This window comes from Lissotriton vulgaris, chromosome 3_1 (genome assembly GCF_964263255.1).
Source record: "Lissotriton vulgaris chromosome 3_1, aLisVul1.2, whole genome shotgun sequence".
NCBI classification, from domain to species: Eukaryota; Metazoa; Chordata; class Amphibia; order Caudata; family Salamandridae; genus Lissotriton; species Lissotriton vulgaris.
The window spans coordinates 468,602,218-468,627,504 of record NC_141689.1 but is presented as its reverse complement, the minus strand read 5'-3'; the positions used below and the strand labels follow the sequence as shown (position 1 = coordinate 468,627,504).

Sequence of the window (25,287 nt, the reverse complement as noted above, 5' to 3'; positions counted from 1 at the left end):
CACTTATTCTGGAAAAAAAGGATTCAGCCTCTGTGGGAAAGATTCTAGAGAGTGCTGGTTGCTGATTGGTTGCATTTAGGTTTGGTCTTTTTTTAGGAAAGGAGGTAGATAGGTTATTCAATGCATGGTGGCCTCCATGATAGCCTATGGACGTTTTTTAATTACTGTTTTATTTATATTATCGTAGGGCTCTAACTTCAATGATGGGGAATGATTCAAGCATGTGAATCTATGAAATGTACCAATACTGGATAACTGCAGTTACAGGAAAGTAACTTATTTCATATTTTCTAAGGTATATACACGCTTATACAATAAATACAACAATGTCTGGACTGGGAATAACACATTTCAAATAAAGTGAAGGGTATGAGAAGGATGTGACACTTAATGTGATCATGTAACATTATTGTATAATATCTATGCTACCAAATATGGCAGCTATTTTTCTTTTGTTATTGTAGCTTCCTTTTTGGGAGAGGATCATAGCTGTCAGAGTTGATCGGTGAGTGATATATCAAATTAATAAGTAAACAGTTTATGCACTAGCCAAGGGTATGAGTGCCTATGGGTGTGCAGTAAGTGCCATTTCTTTTCCAGAACACATTCGGCCCACTGAGAAGGGCTTCCTGCAGCCTGCACCTAGACTCAATAGATGCTGCTCACCTGACCAGGAGTGTGCCCACCAATAATTCAGTGAATGTGGCTCTCATGGTAGCTTATCAAATTAGACAGAATGCTGAAACAATTTTTAACGTGTTGCCAGAATTATGAGAACAAAAGTCAAAGTACATATAATCTGGGAGCATATGCAGATTTACATTTGAATGCGGTTTTTATGCGCTCCACACTGACCTTTTCACTGCAGGTACTGCACTCAAGCGTGGATCATCCTTCAGCAGGTCATGGCTGCTCTTACTTTTCCCCTTCATGCTCTTAAAACATGCATAGAACATAATTAGTACTGAAAAGAACAAAGAAATTGGACAACAGGCGAACGAGTTACGGAGCACGTGTTCAAAAATTAGTCACAGCATGCAGAAAATAACTGAAGTCCAAAATATTCAATGAAAGGGGGATTTGCATTTCAGTCTTTTTTCATTTTCAAAATGTTGGCACCAATCACATCAAAAGTAAGTGAAATGAGTAATGGAAACATAAACAAGTCTCCAAACTATATTTACTCAGTGCTTCACACCGCAATGGTCACATTTAGAACTAAGAGTCAGGTTGCACAGGGGCCAGGCTGTTTTGTGCCTGGCATACAGTCTCTTCCAAGAATATTTAAGTCAATGGGGATGCAAATATTAATATATTTTTTACTCTTGAGAAAAAAATTAGAAGTCTCTCTCCTAAATTAGGGGTATTCGCTGTATAGGAGAAAATGAGCGCTGGCGCACCACACAGACAGGCACACATCAAGCAGTGAGTGCCAATATAAAACAAGCATTTACAATGCAATAGGTCTCGCAGCATTAAAGTTTGAGTTATTGGAATTGTGTATGACAATGCCAATAGTTATAACTTTTGCAAATGTGACACCTATAGCATTTGTAATGCAATATGTGTTGTATTACACAGAGAAAATCAATCACATGTGTTTAAATCAGTGTATAGGAAATGCTACATAAGGCCGAGGACTACAAGGTGTAGGAGTCACGTGTTATCTACACTGATAAGCAGTGTTGTTTAATAGTGCTTGCTCTGAAAAAGCACAAACTGCGCAATACAGTGATCTCACATTAGATTAAACATTAGATTAAACATTTAGCGTGACTTGGTTCCTCTCGGAAAGCAGATTATCGGGCAGTGTTGAGTTTACCTTTTTATATGACTCGGAACATTTTCAAACAATACAAATTAAATTATAATGTTTCATTAGATAAAATGCCTTAAGCTTCAAAATGAGATTCTCCTACTAAAAATAATATTCACATTATGTTTTATATTTGAAGACTAACTGCACAAATTAGTGGTGTGTGAGTAAATTGGCAAATGCAGAAGCTACTTTTATAAAAGAACATAAATGAGAGTCTAAATTAGCATGAGTAGTGTTAAAGGAATGAAGTTTTATCCAAAAGATGAGATTATTAATCAAGAAGGAAAGGGGGCCTCCTAGACTTAGGATTTTGTAAGAGAAGAAAGGAGTTGTGTTATGATGTGTCCGAGACATGATAGATGGGGTATTTCTGTCTGACTTTTATATGCAATCGACAAAGCAAAACCAAGTTTTCCATACTCAACATTACTTGTAACAATTTCTGCTATCTAGTAGAAGTTGTATTTGTGATGCTAATTTACAAAAAAACATCGGGAACGAGAATAGTGATCTGAAAAGTCTTACAATATTATTAGGAAATATATTTGCATGCAGATTTTCTCTTTTAATCATTCTAATCATGTTAAACCTCTTCAACTTATTTTCGATGAGACCAGTTTCAAAGGGGGCACACACAGTAGGTTAGTACATGGACACCATTTCTATTCTAGATGTGGCGTTTACTTGCTGGCACCCTGTGAACAGCCTAAGCTAGACTGTCGCTAAGAGTGCTTGGATAAATGACTGGATGCACAATATATTTACACTGCAGTTGGCAGAGGGCCAGGCATTTAGGCATATGTGCGTTAAATACATTTTCTTTAAGCATGTTGACCCCGGCATCAGGAACATCTAAGCATTACAACATAAGGATGATAACTGATAGACAGAAGAACATTTGTCAAGCAAGCAAGCGCACCCGAAAAATACAGACGAAGTATACGAGAATGGACAGAGAATTGAAGGTTTCAGTGGCAATGGGAGTAGAAAAACACAGGCCCCAGAACAGAGAATTTCAAGGTTCAGAGAGAATAAAAGCAGATTAACACCAAACAGAGGAACAGAGACTCTCCAGATATTATCACAGAACTTGGGTATACTAATACAGACAATGAAACGTAAATTAAAAATATTAGGCTGTACTCCATCACACAGTACACTATTTAAACAGCGTGAAGGAAAACCGTGTGAAAGCAAAATGAATCTGCAAGGATCACCTCCGCAAGCAAGTCATCACACCCACCTCATACTCTAGACACCATTCTAAGATGGCTGGAAGCTTCAGGCTGAACTATAGTGATCAGGGCGGGAGGTACAATCAAGGGGGTCACCTGGCAGTAAGCGGGCCAATCAACAGGCGAGGGTCTACAAAACTAAAAAAATGAGGTCTGCTGCTGACACGGAGGAGGACGCTACTGCACGCGCACACCTAAAAACGAAACCTATGGTGGGGCGGGACTTCCGTTTTGTGAAGCCCGCGCCCACGGAGTGCCTGGAGGAGCAGTGGTGCCCAAGGGAGAGCCCTGCGGTCGGAGGCTGCACAAGTCCGGAGTGCCGGTGAGCGGGGAAGGGGGGGGATGCCTGTATGTGTGCGTGTGCGTGTGTCTGTGTGTGCGGGGGGGGGATGTCTCTACGTGCGTGTATGTGTGCTTGTGTACGTGTGTGCGCATGCGTGCAGGGGGAGGTGTGCCTGTGTGTGTATGCTTTCCAGGAGACAGCCACGGCGAGCGCGCGCGTGGCCTGCGCCGATCGCCTTTTGCGAGATGCGCGTGCCAGGTGCTGTCTCCTGGGAAGCAGAGTCAGCAACAAAAGATCTCTGGCGAGACACAGCGCTAACGCGCTGTGTTTTCGCTACGAGACCTAAAAAGTTTTAAGGTGCAGACTGGTGGCTTTTACTTTGCACTATTCAGCGAGACGGCCACAGATGAAGATACAGATGAAGAACGTGTTTAAGCATATAATAGCTGTTTGTGGCTGAGGGAGAAGCCAGGATAGAGAATGGATTGGCTAGGGATGAGACAAGAGATGAAAACACACACAGTAGAGGAAAGGGATAGGGACAATGAACAGTAGAAGAAGGGTTAAAGACCAATAGGGAAAAATAAGAAAGGGGGAGAGTGGGATAGAAATGATGAGAGAGACAGGAATGTGTGCTAGCATATGTCTGAAGAGAGCAGTTTGGGATTTTGGTGACTCAGATGTCTAATTATATTTCATATCATGACGTTAGTCACTACTGTCAAGGAGAGGTTTTGAAGTGTAACCTTGTGTATCCTGGTGGGAAGAAATACCATTTTCAGCCCATCCACAACAAGCATTTACAAAGCAACGGTCTCGCCTTTGAAAAAGTTAGAGCTATTGGCATTGTAAATGACAAAATTTTTATTTATGTGTTGGTTTTGAAAACAGATAAATAAATGGTACTGTCATTTACAATGCCAACAGCTTAATCTCTCGCAAATACCACACACAAACCCACACATATACATACTTACAGAGCGACACGCAGAGCCACACACACATACAGAGCCACACACACACACATACACAGAGCCACATACACAGACACACACACAGCTACAGACAGACAGACACACACACACACACACACAGCCACACACAAACACTTCATCCACCCGCATTAATATTATTATTTAACGTGACAGGGCTCTGCTGACATTAAACCATATTTATCTGTTGCTGGTAAGTCCATCATTCTCGTGTGCGTGAGTACCTGTGTCATTATATTCATTATATTCAGAGCATCACATCCACAGAACACACCTTCACTTTATACTCTGAGTAGATACACTGCATTCAGGTGAATATGTGTGTGTGTGTGTGTGTGCATATATATATATATCCGACGACTCACTGGTCCCCGATAACATCCAGGAGCGGACTAATGAGGGAGAGAGCAGTGGCAGTAACACATTAAGGGACATTTTCAAAGAACTGGAGAAGAAATCCAGAAGCGAGCAGGCTAAATGGTGCGAGTCAAAATCCCTACAGCGGTACATTGATGTTAACCGAATACCCCGTGGCCTCCGAATTCTGACAGCTCCCACATATGAAGATCCTAACCCCGAACTATAGAAGCAGTGAGCGGAAATTAACTTGGAAGCTTCTCGCCGGCAAGTGCTTGTTTTGATTAAATATGCGGATATCGACAGGGCAGTGCTTCTGAACAAATAGAATGTATGGGGGAACCGGAGGAAAGAGCAAGATTGTTAAAAGAAATAAAAACACGTTTAAACAAAGAAGAGGCAAAAATAATGGAACGTAAGACATTCAAGTTCCAAAGGGACCGTACAGGATACGAGTGGGGCAAATATTCACGTTTTCTAGGAAATATGATGCAATGCGGCGACCTGCCCCCAAACCAGCTGCGAAATCGAGAGGCAATGTAAAACAAAAGCAACAAAGTGACTCGTCTGCCTCAGCACTGAGCTCGGATGTAGAGAGTGAATCGGAAACGGGCCGACGCAGGAATGCAGCTGCCAGTGCCCAAGCCATACCATCTCCGGGACAAGAAATTCGTTTTTTTATGTCAGGAAAGACGACAGACATTGAGGCCAAGGATATGGCAAGATTACACCGGCAAAGGTCAAACTACAAACGCAGGCAGAGGCTCAGGGCGAGGAAAAGGCGGCAGCTATCAAAAGCCATAGAAAGGCAGAGGTCAGTGGGCGGTAAATCAGAAATCATGAAGGGTCCTTCCAATCGAACAGTAATAAACCTGACATCACTTAAGCTATCTAGTGAGGAGGAATTGATTTTAGGACTTGGCCTGTCCTATGCACCCGCCTGTAATTTCAATTACCCAGCCACTAGATGTGACATTTGCAAAGCTGTTCGCGAATTAAAACTGCGCACATTTTTCACGTTGAATACAATGAATAAAAACAAAAACATGCCAGAACAACTTGAGGTCTTGGTTGACATACCGGGGACCCCGGTTCCAGAAGAAATTACGGAGTTGTGGAACACAGATGGGGTGGGATACGAAGAACGGGTGTCCAAGAAATTGCCCCTTGGTGAAATCGATAAATTGGGAAATCGCATATCCACCATTTCACCATTCAAACCCCAATCTAAGTTTACCCCGGTTATGCCCTGCGACGCCATTGACATTTTTCATGAGAATACAGTCAAACAGTTGAAAGTACTGCAGTGGAATACTTGCATACATATGAATAAGAGAATGGACAAATTAACGCAGGAATACCGAGCACTTATTGCACGGCTCTCCAAGGATAAAAACATCATTGTCCGGGGGAGCGACAAAGGAGGAAATGTGGTCCTCATGACCAGGCAGTAGTATGATAAGGAAGCACACTTACAATTGAATGACGGCCAATGCTATGAACGGACAAACACCGCAGCATTAAATATGACAAAAATTGACTTTCATAAGAAATTGGTCAAATGGAAAACGGCAAAACTTCTATCTGAGGCCGAATATAAATACCTGAAAAATGACAACCCTGTAACACCGTGTTTGTACTTTATCCCTAAAGTCCATAAGGATGTCAACAACCCCCCTGGCAGACCCATCATCTCGGCCAGGGGAGGCTTGTTGGAACGAGCTTCCATGTACGTTGACTATTATTTACAAGGATATGTACGGACTTTGGAATCATACATACAGGACACGGGAGACTTTGTGCAGAAAATACAACATATCAAACTGATGGAAGGGGATTGGCTAGTGGCACTTGATGTCACTGCCCTCTATACGAGCATCATGCACAAGGACGGGTTGGAGGCTGTTGGACAGTATCTATCCAGGCGCTCACATTTGTTTAATGATCACAATAAGATACTATTACAAATGTTGGAATTTTGCTTGGTGAATAACATTTTTATGTTCAATAACCTCTTATACCGTCAGTTACAGGGTGTTGCCATGGGGGCCAGCTTCTCCCCAAGCTTTGCATGTTTACACATGGGAGCTTGGGAGGAGCTGGTCCTCAAGGTAGAACACCAGGAGACATTCAGGACACATGTGGTCAAGTGGTATCGCTTCATTGACTATTTATTTATTATCTGGAGGGGGAGTGAGCAGCAGGCGATGGGGTTTATCAATGAAATAAATGTGAACAACCTCAACCTCAGATTCACGGCCACATTCAGTCAAGAAACTGTAACCTTTCTAGACACTGAGGTCTTTATCAGGAATGGTAGACTTGAGACCAGAAGCTTTCGCAAGAGCACAGCAGCTAACAACATCCTGCATGCTAGAAGTGCACATCCGACCCACCTCATAGCCAGCATCCCCTATGGGGAGATGCTGCGCATGCGGAGGGTCTGCAGTAACGATACAGATCTAAGAATCGCACAACAGGCCAGCAAGGAAAGATTTTTACAGAGAGGTTACTCAGAACATCTTATTGAAAGTATATTTATATTTATTATTTTTTATTTATATAAAATTTGTAACGCGCGCAGTTACCCAGGGGCATCCCGGCGCTGTGAACACAGACACGAAGGCTCTTATTCAATCCTACACTGGAAACAAGTGTGTTTTAAGCAGTTTCCTGAAGTGCAGGATATTGGGCTCAGCGCGGATCTTAAGGGGCAAGGAGTTCCAGTGTGAAGCTACTTGCACCGAGAAGCGTCGGCCCCCAGAGCGAGCTCTTTTTACTCTTGTAGTCTGCATCAGATGTCTTTGATCCGAGCGCAATGGGCGTGTGGGCTTGTAGGGGCGCGCCATAGAAGACAGAATAGAAGGGCCCTTGCCGTACAAGATTTTATGGGCCGTACATAGCGCCTTAAATTTCACCCGCTCCTTAACAGGGAGCCAGTGGAGCGCTTTCAGGGCGGGGGCAGCTGATTGTCTACGTGGCACTTCCATTAACACCCTCGCGGCTGCGTTCTGCACCTGCTGAAGGGTTTTGAAAGTTGCTTCTGGGGCGCCCAAAAATAGCGCATTCCCGAAGTCGAGCCGCGACAAAATTAGGCCGCGAATCAAAAGCTTCCTAGAAGAATTAGGGAGCAGAGGTAGCACTTTGCGAGCAGATCGCAGCAAGCCAAAGCATACCCCCGCGGTTTTCCTAGCATGGGTCCTGAAGGATAGATCTTCCTCCAACCAGACCCCCAGGCTCTTGATTTCTTTCTTGGGGGATGGTGGATCACCCAGGGACCGCGGCCAGCAACTGGTGATGAGAGAGGGACAGGCCTTGCCCAGCACCATCAACTCAGTCTTGTCACCGTTGAGCTTCAACGCGGACTGAGACATCCAGCGATGAACATTGGAGAGACAGTCATGAAGGACTTCGGGTTGTTCTTCCAGCTGGGTGAGACCCACAACCAGCTGCGTATCATCAGCATAGCTGATGATCTTCATTCCTGAAGGGGAGACCACTCTTTCAAGGGGAGCCATATAGGTGTTAAATAAGGTAGGGCTCAAAGATGAGCCCTGCGGGACTCCACATTGAAGAGGGAACAAGGTGGACTGTTCTCCCCCTTCCCATACTTGATAGAACCGGTCTGAGAGGAAGGATTTCAACCATTTAAGGGCCATCCCTTTAACACCCACCTCTGCCAGCCGTTGGAGGAGCACCTGATGGTTAACGGTGTCAAAGGCCGCACTCAAGTCCAGGAGGATCACTGCCACTGACCCCCCTGAATCGAGAATGCTCCTTGCTTCCTCCACCACTGCCAGTAAGGCTGTATCTGTCCCCTGACCAGGGCGAAAACCCGTCTGGGAATCCCCTAGCAAATGATGGTCTTCAAGATGGCGTGAAAGCTGGTAATTGACCAGCTTCTCTGCGACTTTAGAAAAACCGGGCAAGAGTGAAATGGGCCTAAAATTGGCCAGATTAGACGGATCTAATCCCGGTTTCTTCAAAAGTGCTTTGACAACAGCGGATTTCCACCTTTGAGGCACTATGCCCTGTGCAAGCGAGAGATTATTAAGATCCGCAAGCGGAGTGGAACGAACATTTGCCACCTGTTTAAGGGATTTCATAGGCGCCGGGTCACTTGGAGACCCACTCTTCATCCTTTTCAGGACCTTTTCGACCTCCTCCTCTGAGAAGGGGCCGAACGATAGCAGCTCAACGGGACTTATTGTTGAGCTGACGTCCGTTTCCACGCTCTGCGACATCGCTGGCAGTGAGGACAGAATCTTTTCAATTTTCAAATGAAAGAAGTTGGCGAGCTTCTCACATTTCTCCTGCGGGTTGTCATGGACAACTGGGGGAACCGGGGCCTTCAACAGCTCTTTAAAGATCTTAAAAGATTCCCCTGGGGAATTGCTTGCCTTCTCGATCCTAACACTAAAAAAGTTCTTTTTAGCCTCCTTCAAAGCCACTTTGTACTTCCTCATCCCTGCCTTGTAATAATTCCGATTTTCGTCAGTCCGCTCTCTTCTCCAAGCGCGCTCTAATCTTTTGCATGAAGTTCTAAGAACCCTAAGTTCGGGCGTATACCAAGGGGCAGAGCCAACTCTTCTTTCTCTGAGAGGCCTCCTCTTTTTCTGGATCAGGGAATCCAAGGTGTTAGTGAGCCAATTACCCACCTGCTGGTCCGCCATAGTGGGGTCAGTAGCAGGGGGAGGACAGGTTCTTGCCAACTCGGCTGCCCAACTTCCCACTGGCAGCCTCGACCAGATACGTTCCACAGTGTGCCGTTGAGGTACCGGGTCTCTCCCTTTCACCCACTGCCAATTAAAAGGAACCATACGGTGGTCAGTCCAGGGAAGAGCCAAGGGATGTAGGGCAAGCAGATTTTTTGAATTCGCAAAAATAACATCCAGCTGATGGCCTCTCTCATGGGTGGCGCCGACGTTAACAAGGTGAAGGTCAAGTGCACCCAACATGCCTTGTAAGTCTTTCACCCATCTATCGTGAGGGTCATCAAAGTGCACGTTCAGGTCTCCGATAACTAAAAAATTAGATGATGCAGCGGCTAAAGGTATAACTGCTTCGATGAAAGAGTCTACAAAGTTACCCATAATAGCAGGAGGCCGGTAAAGAAGGAGGCCTGATATAGAGAAAGTAGGGGATAGTCGCAACACAAATTGGCAGCTTTCTGAATTATTAATGCCGCAATCCACAGCCTTGCACATGAAATTGTCTCTGTATAGGATGGCTACCCCTCCCCCCCTACCATCTGGCCTGTCCTGATGAAATATGAGGTATCCAGACGGGAGGGCTTTTACAATATCCGGACCAGAGCTAGAGGTTAACCAAGTTTCTGTGAGAAACAACACATCCAGCTTATGGTCGATGATCAGAGAGTGGATTTCAGTGGCGTGACAGGGTAAGGACCTACAGTTAAGCAGCGCCATGGATAACAGTGTTTGGTCCCTGGTGACACAGGACGGACCACAGAGGGCACAATTCAAATAAGAGGTACCCTCTACCCATCGATAGCTACAACCCAAACATCTAGGGGCATGCAGTGACATCAGATCATCCCTAGAGTACCTGATCCTGGGACCCATGTGTTGTACAGGAATGAGCAGATTGCCATGCCCTGAGCCCGGCTGGGCGTGGACGGGCGCAGACGGGCTGGACTCAGGCGCGACTCCGGCGCAGGTCCGGCGCGTCCGCTGCCCGCGTCCGCTGCGCGGAGGCATGCCTAGCCGTTTAAGTAGAGTGACTACAGCGCTCGTCCAATCGCGCCCAACCTAAGATGGCCGCCAACTGCAGCAACCCGGGACCCGGTAAACTTAGCCTCGAGGACGGCCAAGCCCCACCTGGGAAGCGGGGAAGAATAATAAAGGTGCTAGCGTGTCTAGTAATTAATATCAGCCCATAAGGTGTGCTAATCTGGCTCGAGGGGTGGGGGGACGGACACAAAGGGAAATTCTATCAAGCAATAGCAATGTTAAAGTTTTAAAAGTTTTAAATTTTTAAAAAGGAGCGACCGCTCGGGAGCAGCCTTAAGCGTCTGTGTAAAGTAATCGCCTGCTTTGGAAGATAGCCCCTCCTTAAGTAGAGCGACTACAGCGCTCGTCCAATCGCGCCCAACCTAAGATGGCCGCCAACTGCAGCAACCCGGGACCCGGTAAACTTAGCCTCGAGGACGGCCAAGCCCCACCTGGGAAGCGGGGAAGCATAATAAAGGTGCTAGCGTGTCTAGTAATTAATATCAGCCCATAAGGTGTGCTAATCTGGCTCGAGGGGTGGGGGGACGGACACAAAGGGAAATTCTATCAAGCAATAGCAATGTTAAAGTTTTAAAAGTTTTAAATTTTTAAAAAGGAGCGACCGCTCGGGAGCAGCCTTAAGCGTCTGTGTAAAGTAATCGCCTGCTTTGGAAGATAGCCCCTCCTTAAGTAGAGCGACTACAGCGCTCGTCCAATCGCGCCCAACCTAAGATGGCCGCCAACTGCAGCAACCCGGGACCCGGTAAACTTAGCCTCGAGGACGGCCAAGCCCTACCTGGGAAGCGGGGAAGAATAATAAAGGTGCTAGCGTGTCTAGTAATTAATATCAGCCCATAAGGTGTGCTAATCTGGCTCGAGGGGTGGGGGGACGGACACAAAGGGAAATTCTATCAAGCAATAGCAATGTTAAAGTTTTAAAAGTTTTAAATTTTTAAAAAGGAGCGACCGCTCGGGAGCAGCCTTAAGCGTCTGTGTAAAGTAATCGCCTGCTTTGGAAGATAGCCCCTCCTTAAGTAGAGCGACTACAGCGCTCGTCCAATCGCGCCCAACCTAAGATGGCCGCCAACTGCAGCAACCCGGGACCCGGTAAACTTAGCCTCGAGGACGGCCAAGCCCCACCTGGGAAGCGGGGAAGAATAATAAAGGTGCTAGCGTGTCTAGTAATTAATATCAGCCCATAAGGTGTGCTAATCTGGCTCGAGGGGTGGGGGGGACGGACACAAAGGGAAATTCTATCAAGCAATAGCAATGTTAAAGTTTTAAAAGTTTTAAATTTTTAAAAAGGAGCGACCGCTGAGGAGCAGCCTTAAGCGTCTGTGAAAGTGCACTAAACAAATCCATGCAATGTAGCAGACAGGAACTTCTAGCGAACTACTGCATTGGTAGTGAGAATGCGGAAGAAACTACTACCACAGCTACCAATGTAAATCAGAACATGACTGACAAAAAGGTATTCAGGGTCACAACGGGCTACAGTAGGCAGCATAAGGCCATATACAACATCATTAATAAGAATTGGCCCACCCTTACTGGTGACCCCATAATTGGGCCGTTGCTACCAAAGAGGGCATCTCTTACATGTAGCAGGGCCCCATCACTAAGAGATCAGTTAGTCAATACCAGCCCTGAGGTCCTGGACCGGGCAACCTGGTTGCAGGAAAAAAACGGTTTTTATAAGTGTAAAACTTGAAAATCTTGCCAGCATGGAGTAAATAGGAAGTCATTTACTGATGGCTTCAGCAAACAGGAACATCCCATCACCCAAGTATTGACGTGCAAAACAGAGTTTGCTATTTATATTTTGGAGTGCCCGTGTCAATTGAAGTATGTAGGGAGCACAAAGCTCCCAGTACATAAGCGCATACTTCAACATTTACGTGCCATTGCAAATCAGGATAATACTTATCCGGTGGCACGATTTTCCATCAAAGTAACAATAGCAGTCTTACTTACTATGTTATTGACTCTGTTAAGGCTAGTCGGCGAGGGGGTGACAGGGAGAGCAAACTCCGCAAGCTGGAAACGCGTTATATATTACAACTTGACACCAAGGCACCAGGAGGCCTGAATACCTCGAGGATCGGTATACCTGCCTACCATGATTATTCAATTGCAACATTATTCCTCGTCCCTACTTTTCCTGTGGACTATTGTCTGCTCATTGAACTAAGGGATAGCCGGCTGGCATCCCTGGAATTTGGTGAATACGACATTTCCATATGTTTTTCTTGTCTCTCTTCTCCTAATCTTAAGGGATTACCTTACAGACATGCTCCGGCTGGGGCATGGATTCGGGGTGTCAGATTAAGAAGGGATTTTAATTTCCTGACTAGTACTGATCCAATGCAGAAGCCCCCTTTGTGGCTTTACTTTTGTGTATATTTATTATATGTGAGATCATACAGTGAATATCTCTTTAAATCATTGAGGTCCTATACATGTGTTGTTGACACTTCTTTTATTCAACATTAGCAGACTAAATGAATATACACAGTGTTAGAATTATCACGAGCACTTAAAAACTTCACAATTAAAACAATACAAAATGATTCATGTAGAGGGCAGGTCACCTATTACAGATTCGATCAAAGTAATTCATGTTAGTTGTGAGGGTCACTTATTTGTGCATATGGAGGCAATCTTTGTGTTAGCCATAACTTTGCTGGTATTATATTATATGTGTAACTGCATGTTTTTGTCATTAGCCCTTTAAAAGATGATCAGGAAACCTATATTTGTTTACATGGGAGTAATGTTTACATAGCATACTTTGCACATGTATCTACGTCATTTGCACTTTATAATTCTAAATGTTTACATTGCAGTTTTTGCACTATCAGCATTATTTTGCACATGAATAGACAACAGTCCTGACCTAACCTTAATTTTATCATCTAGCTTTTAGACTAACCTATGACAATATACAATGTGGTTTTTAACATGCAGAATTGATGTGCCTCGAGTGACCTGGACATTCTTTTTAAGTTGTAGATATATAGGTGTGGAAATTCAATGATTTTATGAGTTTTGGGTATTTAACCGCTATTGAAAAACTTATTTAATTAACTAAATATATTTACATATTTGAATGAATATTGTACCATCAGATATTATACACCTTTGTATTTTAATAGCTCTTGGTCCACAATCTTGCAGTTTTCCTGGTGAGCCTCTGGAATTACATGAATCATTCTTCACTGTTTATTATTTAAATTAATCACGTGGTGATGACGAAATTGAGCACTGGCACTTTAAAAATGAGTAACAGGATATGTGGTGTTGTCATGTGAGCAAGGCTCCAAGGAGCCGAAACGTCATGCAGCAGACTCTGTGTCATTAAAGAAGAGTTGCACTTAACTGGTCCGTGTCCGAGGTTTCTGTGCAGCGCTTCGAGTAGGCGAGAGGCTGCCAGTGAAACGCGGTAAACGTGATTATATATATATATATATATATATATATATATATATATATATATACACAATACAGCGAAACTGACCTTAGAAAGAGCTCTCTTCTTCACCACAGATTGAATGTTATAATGATTTTGCACATGTGATATCTTCAAATTGATTTTACCACACTGCAAGAATTTAACTCCTTGCATCCTGGTTTTGGTTAAATATATTTTAATAAAACACCAAACATATAAAAAACATATTCGATTAAAGCGTATTTGCAAATTGGCAGATAATAATAGGCTATTATCGTTGTATAATATGGGAGCGAGTCTTTTTTGACTCACTTGAGACCTGGTCCCATGCCGCACTCAACAATAGTAATAACATGTGTATATATGTATATCCAAAATGTTGCCTCCGTGAAGAAACAACGAGGGACTCAGCGGACAGTGCTTCAGGTAAGTATGTGTATATATATATATATGTATGTGCCTTGAGCAATCGAAATGCCTTGACAATTTTTTACTCGTGTCAATAAGTAATTAAAACTCACTAAGGAGTGCCCTCGTATCCCTGTTATGTGAGCGAATGCATATATCACATTTTACAAGCTAAAGTGATGTGCCAACTTTACATATCACTTTCATAATTTATATAGTTTTATAAAGTTAGCCCTTTTAAATAGGAACTATTATATATTACCTACTGGCGGTCGCCAGTAGGTATATATAGTTAGGATTTTTTCTCTATGGAACTTTTGAAAATTCTATGTCTAATAACTTTGGCGTTTGTGGACGGAATCAGCTGAAATTTTCAGGGAAATGGCACATTTTGTTTCTGATCAGCCCCTGAAAATTTGGGGGGGATTTCGTCAAGGGAGGGCCGAGAAAAAAGGGGGGTCCCAAAACACGTTTTTCCCATTCATTTTTCCATAGGGCCTTTGGCCTCACTTTTAGCTCGAACGGCTGAATGGATTTGCACGAAACTTGGCAAAATTATAGGGACTGTTAGCCCGATGTGCCTTTGCTGGGTCTCAATATATGTGCTCCAGTGGATTTTGAGAAATTAACGTTTAAAAAAACAGATATATCTGTGACAGCGTCCTAGATAGCGCACCAGATCGCGTACTTTTCGCGTAACGGAGCTTTGCGTAGCGTAGCTGATTGGCTCTCCGGTGTCTGTCAACATTCTAAACAGTCCGGTGCGGCCGCCATCTTGTCTCTCGGTAGGATCGAGAGACAAGAGGAGGAGAAAAACGAAGGGGGAATTTAATGAAAGTGGGCAAGGTAGACTCCTCTTGACCCCCTAGGAATGATGTTGGGGTTATTAAAGAGTCCCCTGGGGCAAATAATTAAAATTTGATTTTTCACGGTAGAAGCGCTTCTCGGTTCGCGAACCGGGCCGCAAACTGGTAGCGAAACGGGAATTCGCCATTTTGTGTTTCGATTTAATTAAATTACTAGGTATAAGGGGGTACGGGAGACGTATCCTGACTCCTTATGTTTTCTGAGGGTGGCTGAGGAGGCTCATATATGTTGATACATGTCTTCCAGCGGCTGTGCGTGAGCTTTTTTTTTTTTTTTTGCTGCGTGACGTCTGTTAACGTTCGATTCGATGGAAATCAGGAACTGTTGTCCGCCATTTTGTCACTGCGAGTTAATATTTTGTTAAAAATAATTGTTATAAATTATTCCTTATTGATAAACATTGTTTGCGCCATCTTGCCTTTTTTGCAATGCCACACTTTTGTTGAGCACGGCAGCCATTTTAGATGCCTTGACCAGACCTACTCTCTGCACGCCGCCGATTCTCAGCATGGCTCCCCACCCTCGCAAGCATCTCCCCCACGCACTGGTCACCCCCGCTCTCTCTCTCATGCATGACCAAGAAACCTCCTCCCATCTGCGCTGTTCTTCTCCGAGAATCACACCCTGTGCCCGCCCGACACCTCCCTTTCACCCTATTCACTACCGCACCCTCTGACACTCCTCTTCCTCTGTGTCCGATTGTCCAGGCCGGTCCCAGGCTATCACCTAGTCCTGCAGGTGTAGTTTATGGCCCCAGCTGTAGAGAATCACCCCTCTTCAAAGGAGTTACAGTAGATTAAGGCCCCCACCTCATGAGATCCGTCACACCACATGCGTTCCTACTATCTGATAACGATCCTGTATTGTGCTTGGGGAGGGGATTCTCCCTGTGAGGGTGTGTGGGTCCGAGCCTGAAGCGGAAGATTCCAGGGATGCCTTTTTGTACATCAAAGTCTTCACAATTATGTGTCACATTAACAATATATAGCACTGTAACAAAGTTGTAGGATTATAACACTTTAATAACTTATAAATATATACAACGCAACAAAAACAGTAAATACTTTTAAACATTTTTTTAAAAAAGAAGCAACAATGGTCAGTAGCTGTGTTTTGTGCGAATAGTCCCAAGGCAGCACAATGTGCTGAGTTCTGGACTGCACCCAGGTGATGTTACCTAGGTACCGCACTGGTTTTTGGTATCCTACAATGCAGCTCCGAAAAACGGCGTGGGGCGTCCCGGGTGGTGCGGGGGGAGGCCTCGTCAGTAGCGGTCTGTTGTGCGAATAGTCCCAAGGCAGCAGAACGCGCTGAGATGTGGATGGGACCCAGGTGATGTCCAGTAAGTTGCCGCACTGGTTTTGGCATCCTACAATGCTGCTCCGAAAAACGGCGTGGGGCGCCCCGGGGGGTGGGGGTGGGGGGTTTGGAGGCGGCGTGAACGGGCCTCCCCAGGTGGAGGCTCGTCTGCTGTACTGGGGCGCCCCTTTACCGTTTCAGTTGCCATTCCGCCCGCTTTTGCTACACTGTGCCTCATCCTCCATTCAGCTGGTTATCGCCCGCTCTTGCGGCTACAGCGTCTCGCTCACCATGTAGTTGAGTTGCGCCCACTCTTGCGGTGCAGCGATAGGCGGCTGCTACAGGACTCTTAAAATGGCGGACGGCTCTTCGGATTTGGGCCTGGTCCACTAAAATGGCCCTGGGACACCTTGGAACTCGGATGTCCCCTGAGCCTTGAAGATTTTACAAAAGTCTTGAGGGCCCCCGACTCCTGCAGGCTTCCGGTGGGGAGCGGCTGCCATGATTGCTCGCGGAATGACCACGACGGAGCCACGAGATGGTGGTGCTCTCATGCTGACGCCAGCTTCAGTCTGAAACATCCAGAAACAAGGTGGGGGCTTTCATCGTTTGGGAAAAAAAAAATGTTTTAATCCAATGAAAAGTGTTATTTTTAGGTCATATGATCAAGCCTTCTATCATTAGGAAACCAAAAGTAAAATGAACCAATTAAAAGTTTTATAAACAAGTCACATGACCTGTTATGCTTACGTTACGCACTGGTATAAAAAGCGTAGAAAATCCGCACTGGTGTGGCCATCCTACAATGCTGCGCCGAAAGTCGGCGTGGGGTGCCCCGTTGGCTTATGAGGTGGTGTCCGTAGCGGACCGATGTGTGAATAGGTCGGAACCAGCACAAGGCGCCAAGATCCGGATGGCAAGTCCTGGATGTTGGGTGCCATAGTTGAGAGTTCTGAGTTATTTGCACCTGCTGCAGCTTCACTATTGCCCTGGTGTGGCCAAAGATCGCCCATGACATAGGCGGCCGGCTCCCATGGTCCGGCGGAACTTTTTTACTTTTCCTTTCTGCATCTTGTCCCACAATCCGTTTGACCTTTAGACACGACCAGGTCCCTGAATGTGTGCAGGGGGACGCTATTGATTGAATCAAAATGGCGGCTTCACACAAAGCTGACTCAAGCGTTGCTGGTGATGCTATACAGACAAAAAATGGTTTTCAGTTTGTACATTATTCAGGATTTTTCCATCCAAGTCTGCTTGAGAGTTTGTAGAACAATGGCTTTAGATCTTGCCCTCCCCTCTTTTGACTGTTGGTTCTTGTTGCCTATCTCTTCTGTTGTCATTTAACTGAACCTTTTTTGACTGCCGAAAGGGGTTCTGGTCCGACCGCTGGTTGGTGGAGACATTTTGACTATATCCTGGACCTGCCCGGCATCGCCCAAAATGGCGCCGGTATAAATGGGACTCGTAACTCCTTGTTGTGTACTGGTTGAACAGCCTTGATATCACGAGATACGTTTGCAGTTTTGAAGCACATGGCGGGCGGGGACGAGTACTGATTGAACATTTGGACAACCCTATTGATATTAAGTTCTGATGTGTTATTGATTACTGTACTATTGTAAGTTCGAATTAACGTCACCCATGGTACTTGCCCGCAAATGTATATCTTGAAAATTTTATTGTAAGTGGCCCTGTCGTATTTTAATTACAAAATGTACGTCCACCGATTCCGCAACTGTTAGACTCCTTAGTTCTTGCAACCTAATGGCCCGCTCGTTACGTTCCTCTACAGTTTAAATGTTTCCTCATCATATACGATTCCAGTTTACTCCGTGGCCGGCCCACGTGGTTATAGGCCCGTATTTGTATACTGACATTTTCACAATAAAGGTTTTTAAAACAAAACATGGTAGTAGTATTTACATTGGTAAAGTTTTTAATTTTAGTCACTGTTCTCGAATTAGTAAAAGGCAAGTGAAATAAAGCAGTCCAATTATATGACGGATAAAAGGTATAATACGCAGGAACGCAGTTAAGATAAATGGTCAAGGGCTGTTGTGTTTTTTACTCCTGCAACATAAAGTGATAGATAAGAATCTGATATTCAGGCGTATCGGCGACTAAGACAGCAGGCCGAGCATCTTTTGCACAACGGCTCCGTCATGGGACGAAGAAACGCCCTTTTGCTAAAAAAGGAATATATTTTACTTGCAGGACAGTTGTAAATTTTCCGGGAAAGTACATTAGCCTGGAACATTATAACATATATGTTTAAGAAAAAATAATGTTCGAAAGCAATGAAAAGCGTAATTTTTAGGTCATATGACCAAGCCTTTCATCATTAGAATAACAAAAGTAAAATGAACCAATGAAAAGTTTTATAAACAAGTCACATGACCTGTTATGCTTACGTTACGCGCCGCGCCCCGGATCGCTTCCGGGAAGCTGCGCTTCGCGCACCGGAGCACTTCCGGGTGCGCTAACGCGGCGTGTCATATAACGCATTACGCGACAACGTAGGTCCAGAATATAGTCAAAATGTCTCCACCAACCAGCGGTCGGAACACAACCCCTTTCAGCAGTCTAAAAAGTTCTGTTAAATGACAACAGAAGGGACAGGCAACAAGAACCATCAGTCAAAGAGGGGAGGGCAAGTTCTTCCCTACCGGGTCACGTTGGGGCGCTACCGGAACTGATCGAATTGGTAGTCTACAGTGTTTCTGGATGTTTCAGACTGAAGCTGGCGTCAGCATGAGAGCACCACCATCTCGTAGCTCAGTCGTGGCCATTCCACGAGCAATCATGGCAGCCGCTCCCCACCAGAAGCCTGCGGGAGTCGGGGCCCCTAAGACTTTTGTAGAATCTTCAAGGCTCAGGGGACGCTTTCGAGAAGGGGGCCCAAGCCCTAGCAGACAAGCGTCCGAGTTCCAAGGTGTCCCAGGGCCATTTTAGTGGATCACGCCCAAATCTGAAGAGCCGGCCGCCATTTTGAGAGTCTTGTGGCAGCCGCCTATTGCTGCATCGCAAGAGTGGGCGCAACTCAACTACATGGTGAGCGAGACGCTGTAGTCGCAAGAGCGGGCGGTAAACAGCTGAATGGCGGAAGAGGCACAGTGTAGCAAAAGCGGGCGGAATGGCAACTGAAACGGTAAAGGGGCGCCCCACTACAGCGTGTCTTCAGGTCAAACGGATTGTGGGACAAGGTCCAGAATGGATGAGTCATCAAAAGGCAAAAAGTTCCGCCGGAACCAAAAACGTAAAAGAAATGTTTACATGTGTGGTACAGCAGGTTACCAAAAGGAAAAAAGGATATTACGATAAGCAAAAGACATAAAATGAAAGAGAAAATGTGAAAAGACATGACATATCTTGGAAAAGCAATAAGGAACATTTGGCGCCTACACCAGTTCAGAGGAGTGACAAATATAATGTATGGAAAAAGGACACATGATTTATCTGCTTCATCATCCGAAGAATCAACCTTAGACAGCAAATAATTCCGCAGTGGCTTCCATATATCTATGGGCCTGGATGTGACTGGCTGTAGAGAAGCATACAATTCAGAAGTAGTGTCACAGAAGGACAGGTCTTTCAGCCAGGCTGCCACTGTGGGGGGATGCTAGCTCCCCAATGAAGCACAATTTGTCATTTAGCTAAAAGGAGAGCAATATCAGTAAAACAACATAATCCCAGTGGAAATGGCTTAATAATAAAAAGATCATTTGTATAGTGCTTGGTTACACCTAATTGGTGCGTCCCCGCGCTTGACCTAAGATCACCTAGAGAAGGAAATGTGGGGAAAAAGACGCCAGGACTTGTTTAGAATGGACTATGGTTACTAAAGGTCTAAGGTTTTTAGTTTCTTCCTATAGTATGTAGAAGAGAATTCCATAATTTAGCAGCTACATAGGCAAACAACCTTGCTCCCATTCTCAATTTCATAATCTTGGGGTCAGTTGCCAGTTTCGCCTCAGAGGATCTAAGGTTCCAGTTAGGTATGTAGGCTTGGATCAGGGAATGGAGATGGCTGGGGCCTTGTTTATTTAGTATGAGACGACATATGCACAAGGCTTTGAAACCAGTTCTTTTGGACACCGGAAGTCAGTGTAGCTGGTCAAGAGCGCTGAAGATCTTTTTGGGGAGATTCAGAATAAGTCTTGCTCCCGCATTTTGGACATGTTGCAGCCTGTTGGGATTACCTTTAGAAGCACCTAGATAAACTACATTCCCATAGTCCAGTTGGGAAGTGATGAGTGCATGAACTATGGTTTTCCGAGATTTAGCTGGAATTAGGCCAAGAATTTTCCTCAACGACTTCAGGGTGCTAAAAAATGTTCCAGCTGTTTTCCTGATTTGGTCTTTGAAAGTGTTTTGAGTCAAAAACGACACCCAAAATCTTGACCTTTTATTTAGGGGCTGGGGGTTACCCCAGAGATGTTGGGTACCAAGCTGATGTCTACATTGATGGAGTTCTTCCTAACAGCAGAATCTCCGTTTTGTTAGCATTTAATTTTAGACAGTTGTCGGTCAACCAAAAGGCGACGTCCGATAGGCAGGCTTTAAACGGTTCATGTATTCACGGTATGTTGTAGACTATAAACGCAAGTAAGGGGCGGACAGATATACATAATGCCTAATTCAGATGTATACGGGTGAGGTATGCTGCCGTATGGGGGAAGGGGGGAAGGAATGTATCCACCTGAATGTCAGTCGGTGGCAATATGTAGAGCTCAAACCACAACTCAGGGAGTGCATGGCGGAGGGAGGAGGGGGCCTGACACAACACTCTGAGAATATTGTGGTTAATGAACCGCTAGGCGACCTTGGGCCGAGCGCAATGCTTTGTTGAAGTTCGAGTCACCATGTTTGGTGGTATGACACGGGGTTGGGATGGGAGGGTAGGGGACCGGCAAGGCCAAGTTGGGGAGGGTCTGCTGTGGGAGGGGGAAGGGGGGCAGAAGTCTGTTTTTGGTAAATGCTGTGCTTAATGCCTGCTCACACTGTCTATGCTAGCCCTGCGCTTCCTGTTGTCATACATAGATCTGTCTCCTTGATACGATGTCTACAACAAACAGGGCTACTATGAAGGGGGAGATGGGGACACTCAAAGCAATGACATGGAATGTGCGGGGGCTAAATGATCACCGCAAACTTAGGAAGGTAGTCAACTACTTACAGCGCCATGATGTGGACCTGGCACTCATCCAAGAAACACACCTGCCACTCACCAGTAAAATGCTCCGTAGTAGGGGGCTTGAAGGTAACATCACGGTGGCTGGATTCACAACACATTCTAGAGGGGTGCTGACATGGGCAAACCCTAAGGCCAAATTAACATGGTCATTGTTGAGAGCAGACCCAGATGGCAGATATCTAATTACTAGATGCACGGGGAAGGGATACGATCTCATTGTGGTAAATGTTTATGGTCCTTTATGGACTTTTACAACACTCTGTCTCAACACTGCCGTGCATACACTAACGCACAGATGCTCTGGGGAGGAGATCTTAACTTAGTACTAAACACAGAACTGGATAGGTCATCTGGCCCGCCACGCAGGATTTCGGCTGCTGCACTGAAGGTTCAATCGGAACTCATCACGCTAGACCTGGTAGACGTGTGGAGAAGCAGACATACTGGTAGGGGAGGGTTCACCCATTATTCCGCCTATCATAACATTCACACTAGAATAGATTACTGGCCTATAACTTCCTCGTTGGATAGATGAGTCAGTTCCTGCACGGTACTGGCTCACACTCTCTCAGACCACTCGCCACTTCTCCTGACCCTAGAGACTCCTGCGAAAAGTATCCCACCCTTAACATGGCGCTTCCCACCGTAATCCGTATTAGAAGATTTGTTCAGGGGGGAGATGGCTGAAGAAATAGAGAGGTACTTTGACACTAATATTGGGTCAGTTGATAGCTTCCACACAGTATGGGAGGCTTTCAAGGTATACATTCGGGTCATAGCGATGTCGAAATATTTGAGTGTTCTCAAGACCATTCGCCAGAGATTAACACACTTAGAAAAGCAAGTAACGGAGCTGGAAAGGCGACAGCTGAGCGATGCTGTTGCCAACGTGGCTGCAGACATCAAGTCTCTCATAGCGGAATACAATGAAGAAGCTGACAAGGAGGTGCAGCACATGGGGGAATATGCCACGGCCCGGACATATGATGAGGGGGACCGCCCCAGTTCCCTCCTGGCACGGATCTTGAAAAATTCCAGACAGCCACAGGTGATTTCCGAGCTGGAAGCGGAAGACGGAACACTCCTTACGGAGGAGACTGAGATAGTTGACGAGTTTAAAACACTACTCGCGGCTATACGCTTCCAAAACTGGGAACATGCAGCTACCCTTTCTGAAGTATTCCGATCGGGAATTCCTGATGCAACCAATACATAAGGATGAAATCGAGGAGGCGCTGGTGAGCATGCGATCGGGCAGTGCACCAGGGGCGGACGGGCTCACTGTAGGCTTTTATAAAGCTTTCAAAGATATCCTGCTTCCACACCTATCTGTGTTGTTTGATGAAGTGTGTGTTGAGGGCAATATACCGCAATCAATGAGGGAAGCACTGATTGTGACTATCCTCAAACCTGGCAAACCATCGACCTCATGTAGCTCATACAGGCCATTGTCCTGATTTTAAATGTGGATGCCAAGATTTACGCCAAAGTGTTGGCGACAAGACTGGCACTACTAGCTCCGGAACTGGTTGCGCCGGAGCAGGCAGGGTGTGTACCTGGCAGGAATCTCACCTATAACATCAGGACGGTGCTGGGCACAATGCAGCATGTCCGGCAGGACACAAAAGCAATAGCAATCTTCCTCGACATGGAAAAGGCCTTCGACTCAGTGTAATGGCCCTTCATGGTACGGGTCTTGCGGAGAATGGGGCTGGGCGAGCCATTCTTGCAAATGATAGGGGCACTGTACAACCACCCCACGGCTCGACTCCGCATAGGAGATCGAGTATCTGACTACTTCACGATTGGCAGAGGCACCAGACAGGGCTACCCGCTATCGCTGCTACTATATGCGCTAGTGGCTGAGCCACTTGCTTGTGCCCTTCGGGAGTATCACAGTCACGAGGGGATTAGCTTCTCAACATACAAAATAATTATACCAACGTACGCGGACGATACATTGCTATACGTCCGAAACCCGGACATGAACCTCCCGTCGGTGCAGAGGGAGTTGGTGCACTTCGGAGCCCTCTCAGGTCTCAAGATACATTGGGCAAAGTCAGTGGCGTTTCCACTGACTCCGTGCACGACACAATTCGACATGGAATACCCGTTACAATGGACGACCGAACCAGTCAGATATCTTGGTGTTATGTTACACACTGACTCGGAAACTCTCATACACGAAAACTACGGAGCCTTGTACAGGAAACTGGAAGACGAAGTAGAGGTATGGTGTAAACTGCCGTTCTCCTTGATGGGTAGGGTAGCCGTCATGAAAATGGTGATACTCCCTAGATTGCTATTCCTATTTAATAATCTGCCGATAGTGCTCTAGAAGGCTTTCTTTAAAAATCTGACGCAACTGCTGAGCAACCTGGCCTGGGGGGGCGGATAGCCTAGGGTGAAGTGGACGACTATCATGCTCCCTTATGATCTAGGGGGGCTTGGCCCCCCTGATATGGAACGATACTACAGAGTGGCTCAGGCCGCACACTTACACACGTGGATCCATGGGCAAGAGGCTATACCTCATGTCAGAATGGAACGATTGTTTGCAGACCCCCTACCACTCCCTACTGTGATCTTCCAACCGGCAGACCGCAGAGTTGGCATATTGGACTCGATCACGACCATCAATCATGCTAGGCATGCACTACTGCGGGCTCAAGACGGAGCATTGCTGTATTCACCCCTAATGGGCGATGTGGCTGTCTCCCATAGCGGAGAAGGGTGTGGTACGGGCACTACACTCAATGGGCATACAAACAGCCGGCGACTTGTTTCTAGAGGGCGCAGTGAAAACTTGCGACCAAGCCGTGTCGACCCTGGTAGGGGCCTCACTACTCCTCCGTTTCCAATATCACAGAGTCCGCAACGCTTTGCTGCACCTATTGGGCCCGGACTTAGCGGAGCAACAGGAAATCCCAGTGCTTACATAGGTCATAAAAAAATCTTCCCCCAGGAGACTGGTGGCAAATCTCTATAGAATGGACAGAGTGCAAGGGGAGCAGTCGCTCTCGAAGGCAAGAATGGACTGGCAGAGTGATCTTCAGATCACTATTGATGATGGTATGTGTGCATATTGCTGTTCAAGCACCAGGAAAATATCATTAAACGGCAGACACAGGCTGATTCATTTTAAATATCTACAAAGAGTGTACTATACACCGGAGAGGCTCCATAGGTACGGCCTTAGACAGTCTGCTGTTTGCGATAGGTGCCGTGCACTGATTGCTGACTTTATGCATCTCACTTGGTGGGGCCCCGGAATTCGAAAGTTCTGGGACGGTGTGTTTGCCGAAATGAGTTTGGTCTTAGCACTGACTTGTCGCCTGATCCAGCTTTGGCACTTCTCGGCCACTCCAGGGGCCTATCGAAGGCCCTGCAACGTCTGGCAGATATGGGCATGCTGATTGCCAAGCGCGTAATTGCAACGTGTTGGATGAGAGGGCCTCTCCCCACTATGAAAAGATGGGCACACGACATGCTATATTGTTGCACACAAACGGAGTGCTATAATGCACTTCTTCCCCCAGTGAGCCGCCCTAAAAACTTTTGGGGTCTATATCAGGAATATCTGAGATTGCGGGATACAGAAGGAGAGGCTTGTATGGAGGAGGGGGTGACTCAGGCGATCTTATAGA

General features: G+C 45.8%; 1 protein-coding gene across 1 annotated transcript in view; it reads right to left on the bottom strand.

The window, feature by feature from the left end:
- The window catches only part of CWC27 (CWC27 spliceosome associated cyclophilin), a 1,011,903-nt gene that overhangs the window by 767,573 nt on the left and 219,043 nt on the right, over positions 1-25,287 (bottom strand). The window contains exon 8 of the mRNA XM_086960691.1: positions 856-935. Coding sequence (XP_086816817.1) covers positions 856-935 — 80 coding nt within the window. The remainder of the gene's footprint in view (positions 1-855; positions 936-25,287) is intronic.